The 5,288-nt window shown below is 37.7% G+C and overlaps 1 protein-coding gene across 1 annotated transcript; it reads left to right on the top strand.

Moving 5' to 3' along the window:
* Positions 1–2,887: 2,887 nt before the first annotated feature.
* LOC116181198 (general odorant-binding protein 69a-like) lies at positions 2,888–3,465 on the top strand. Its single transcript, XM_031501491.1, has 2 exons — positions 2,888–2,955; positions 3,004–3,465. Exons 1-2 carry the CDS (start codon positions 2,890–2,892, stop codon positions 3,352–3,354), a joined length of 417 nt encoding a protein of 138 aa, XP_031357351.1. The 5' UTR covers positions 2,888–2,889; the 3' UTR covers positions 3,355–3,465.
* The last annotated feature ends 1,823 nt before the right edge of the window (positions 3,466–5,288 follow it).

Raw genomic sequence — 5,288 nt, 5'->3', positions numbered from 1 at the left:
ACTTTTATATTTTTTTTATGGTTTTACCTCGGGTTTTACTTACCAGGAAATTGTTAAATCAACGGAATAACAATGAAATAATTAAAAAACTTTAAAAAATCAGAGGAACTCACAGGAACTCCAAAAGAAAATCGAGGGAACTCCAAGGAAATCAGAGGTATTTCGTGGAAGTTGGAGGAACTCGGAGGAAATCAGGGAAACTCCGAAGAAATCAAATGAACTCTGAAGAACTCGAAGGAACTCAGAGGAAATCTAATATTTATAGGAAATCAGTGTACAAAATTTGGGTTGCGGTTTACCCCTCGTTGGCAGCATTACAGAAGAGGATTGGGAATTAAAGAAAATCTTTTTTAAACACGTTTTTTATTACTATTGCGGCTATCGATTTCGACCTTATCAGGTCATCTTCAGGTCGAGCGTCATTTGGTGAAGTGATGATGCATGTAATATTTTGACGATGTTGTGTATATTATATTAGTTGTCAGGAATGAAAAATGAAGTGTAGGTAATAAAAGTGTATGACTTGACTTATACACAACCTCACTTTTATTACACTTAATTTTTCATTCCTGACAACTAATATAATATATAACATCGTTAAAATATTACATGCATCATCACTTCACCAAATGACGCTCGGCCTGAAGATGACCTGATAAGGTCGAAATCGATAGCCGCAATAGTAATAAAAAAACGTGTTTAAAAAAGATTTTCTTTAATTCCCAATCCTCATCATACAACACGTTTAAAGACCGATGGAACACTACATCAATCGAAGCATTACAGAAACACACGCTCCGTCACTTATGGGGAAATGCCCTTGTTCTTGATGCTGCCTCTGTGCAATTGCCATTCTCTTGGGCTTGGAAGTCATCTAATGGTAGTTGGGTAACGCAGTGGTCTGAAGCTGGAGCTGGAGATATGGCAGGAGATATCATACTTAGACCACTGCGACTGTAAAAAAAGGATGCGAAACAATGCGCTGCACGTGTCGGCGGGTGGGTGCAATGCAGCATATGCAAATGCAGCTGCAAAAACGAAAGGTATATCACTATAATTTGTTTACTACTTTGTTCTGATTCCATATGAATTTTCTCTTCTTTCAGTACAACCACATCGGACGACGAAGATAAAGAGTAACAATAATTTACATTTCGTTAATTTAGATCTGCACGAATAATTTTTCTGTTTTTTACGTTTAAAAATAAAGAAATGGGGGGGGCCGGCAGTGTTGTTTTTTTGTAACAGGGCCTAGTAAATTGTGACTAAAATAAATAAACCATTGTGTGTGTAACGGTACGAAACCCTTTATGTTCGAGCCCAACTAACACCTATAAGTAGGCGTTTTTCACAAACGTCATATAATACAGGAAATAAATACCAAGATATATAGATAAATACATATTGTCTGTGATGTAAATTACTGAAATCAGTGCACTCATTTTGATTGTACGAGGCGCCACATCGCGTGTAGTGACGGCTTTCAAAACCACACGCTTCTCTTATAATTCGTATAGTGCAAAAACTACTGGACGGATTGTCAACAATTATTTTTTGGTTTGTAGGTAATATTGTCAGCTTTTATTTAAATGAGAAAATACGTGAACATATTATAGGATATTTAGTAGTAATTTTCATTAGAACGAAGAAATTAATTAGAAAATTTCACAATAATTTTCTTTATATTCAGACGCCATCTTTAATTTTTTAAACATAATTTTTTTCTTTTGATTACAGGTGTCAATACGAATTGATTGACACCCCAATCACTAAAATCGGTGCAACCGTTTTGGGTCTACAAATTTTTGAAATTATGCAGTCGCCATTTTAGAAAACGTCCGCCATTTTGAATTAGGTACAGTGAGTAAAATTTTCATTTCCTCGGACGAAATCATTCATATTGGTCCCTAGTATTACTGGGAAAAGTGGCTTGCTTTCTGTACAAAATTCAGTTTCATTTTGCTAAGCCCTATGACTTAATGACTACGGTGGCGTATAGAATTTATGCAATGATACTGAACGAAAGATTAGAAAGAAAAATGGAAAAGGAGGAACAGGAACAGATAAAGGAAACGATGGGAAGAATGGAAATGTACTATGGGAATGGAAAGGATTGGAGCTAAACGTAGAAAAGAGGAGGGGGAAAGGAAAAGAGAGATAGAATGGAAATGGGGGGAGGAAAGGATAGAAAAGGTAAACGAAATTAAATAGTTAGGGTACCAGATGCAAGGAAATAATGGGGAAAACGCGCAGGAAAAGGGGGAGGGGTGACGGCGATGAGGAATTGGTGAAAGAATGTTTGACAACGATAATGAAGACAAAAGGAATGTGGGAAGAACAAAAATGGAAAAGGGTCAAAGGACCGTATAGAGAATGTAATGTTTTGAGTACAGCAGCACCCGTCATCGTTCTTCTACAGTTCTTGTTGCAAATTTGTTCAAAATTTTGGACATTCTACTACGACGATATGGTACAAGGTGGCGTATTTTTTATTTGTGCCTTTACACGACATAATCATGTATATAATCATGGTTAATGCATCGAAATGTGTTGTTTATGGAAATATTTTGCATAGCAATGTGAAATCTGCTAACCGTTGGCGTCATTGACCCTCCTGGAGGAACTGAAACCTCAGCCTTTTTCTTACACCATGAGTATTTTTAGGGGTTGAATTCATGAGAGCTTTGAAACTCGACGCTCTCTTGTTCAGAAAACCAATCTCAGGCTATAAACATTTACGAATCGGCCGATGAGTCTGGCATATATAATTTTTTTATTATTAGGTACATTTATTACATTATTTTTTCTCATTTACGACCCATTATCTCCTCTTAGCCTTGAGAGGAGCGTATAAAAGGAAAAATATGATTAGCATTTGCCTCGTCAAAAATGTCTTGGAAGGTTCTACTGGTAGTGTCAGTGGTCAGCTACGCCGTTTTCGCGTTTGACTCCAAGGTAAGGCCCACTTGATCCGCACAATTGCACAAAAAACCGCTCTTTCAGAAAACGACCCGAGAGATACTCGACAAATGGTCGGCGAAGGCCGCGAAGGAGTATCCCGACTGTGTGCAATCGTCTGGTGCCACGCAAGAGGAAGTGGACAACTTCTTCCAGTTGCAGACTCGTGCCGTCTCGCCAAATGTCAAGTGCTATATATACTGCTTGTTCAAGTCTTTCAAGTTCATCAACCAGGATGGAACCTTTAACAAGGACGAATTGGTAAAGGATATTGAAAAGGCAACAGATGAGATGATCCAATTTTGCGCGACGAATTTCGCTAATGAAACGGACCCCTGCGCATTTACTTATGGAATTGCTGATTGTGCATTGCATTATGAGCATGTATATGTTTAAAGGTTGCTAGTGTCTTTTCTAATGGGGTGTAGGTATCCACAGTGTGATAAATGGTATAGTACTGTTAGCCAAACCAATGTTCGAATAATAAAATTCTCACAAAGCACGTTACTCAGTCGGTTTCACCTTTATAATGTCGATGTAACTTTACTACTTTATTGATGTCATGTAATGTCAACCAACCCCTCAAAATCTTTAGCTCCTTGGAAATTGGAGTGCCAATATCGAAATATCAAGTTCTAATATAATAAGTTTGTGGTCATTATAATAAAACTTGCTGCAAGGTAACAAAGAGTTCAACCAATCTTGAAGGTGTATCTTCAACCATGAAAGTCCATGTTCCATTATTGGATCTCGAAGGCAATGGTCCAAATAAATCAATGCTCAACCGTGAAGGGATGCGGTTTGACCTTTTCGAAATTTCTTACGATTGCACAAAATTACGCAATCCGTCGGTAGACGAGAATGTCATCCAAAACAATAACCGCAGGAGGACGCCGGACTTACGTAATGCAGTCTACTTTTCGAGTTCAGGACCAAAGGGTTCAATTGGCACTGACATTCCAGTAAGTTCCTTCACGATCCAAAATCACCCTTGGGAGTTTATGGGATGATCGCCTTAAATTCTCACGCACTTAGGACGCGCGTACTAATTTTCCGGGAGCTGGAATTGAATGTCTTCACCAACTTATTAACCACTCCACACAGATCGATGCGGGTGATCCGCTCGGCGCGAAAGCGATCATGTCTTGACGCGTATTTTTCCAGCGGTATCGCGCGTATGACTATGATTCGTCTTAACCTTTTCACGAATTCTCCCTACGGCTCTTCTCCGAACGACTTTAATTTCATTTTTTAAAGCTACGCTGTTCAACCAATAGCATTCATTTCTTTTATTCAATGATATCTCCAGAGAAGTCACTCAGCAGGGGTGGATGGGGAACCATAAACCGGTTCATGAAATATACCTACCTATCGGACCACTTAGCGGGTGAGGGAGGGAGTACTCAATGCGCCCTAACTTTAAAATATTAATGTTTTTTCTAACTCTGATTCTTGATAATTCTTTCCCAACATAAATGCTTCTAGATTATTGTTACACAATCTGTTCCTTAATCGATTTTTTATACATTTCAGAATCAGTTAACAGGTATTCATAGGCATTAGCGAGGGCCGAATATAGGAACGTAAATTTAAGTACCTATGTAATTTATTATTTAATCAATTAATTAATTTATAAGTTCTAAAATTGATTAATTTATAACAGTAATTATAAGCGCGAACTATCTTTTACTTCGGCGTTGACATTGGAACTGACCGAAACGCAGTTCAATTTGTTTATATAGCAAACGTCGCTTTTTCTCAAAGGTTTCCGAGTATTCTAAAATGCTCTCGAACAAAACACGTCGTATTTCCCGGAAAGATTGCGTCACATCTGTCTTCGCTCTTTATCGCCGATCCTTCTTCTTTCATGGCGCTTAGGGATTTCTGGAATATTCGCAACAATGTTTCTTGATATAAATTCTACTGGTAATAACTGCATCTAGAACAGTTTTGACACACCACAAACGGCAATTTTAGAGCAATGCGGTAGACGGTCGACATTTTTTATACATTTTTTTCAAGAAATCCCAATTCTGTTTGCCCCCGACAGGATCTTAAACTTTTTTCTCGTATTCGAGCATGCGTGGCCAGATCATTAAATGGTAATATTTTTTCCTAACGTTTTTCCAGTAGATTATTGGGTAATACTCCATTCTTAATATCAGGAAAATTATGTGAATTTAAAAAGGGAAGATCCGTACATATATCTGGATACTTTCTAAAAATCTACATTTAATCGATTCAATGGCTTGATTTTAAGAGTCTTACATAGAAATTATCAAATATCTTCCAATTTACTCATTCTTAGCTTTTAATCTCACTTGAGCCGG

Source organism: Photinus pyralis, unplaced genomic scaffold, assembly GCF_008802855.1.
Source record: "Photinus pyralis isolate 1611_PpyrPB1 unplaced genomic scaffold, Ppyr1.3 Ppyr1.4_LG9, whole genome shotgun sequence".
Lineage (NCBI taxonomy): Eukaryota > Metazoa > Arthropoda > Insecta > Coleoptera > Lampyridae > Photinus > Photinus pyralis.
This window is presented reverse-complemented; position numbering and strand designations above follow the sequence as displayed.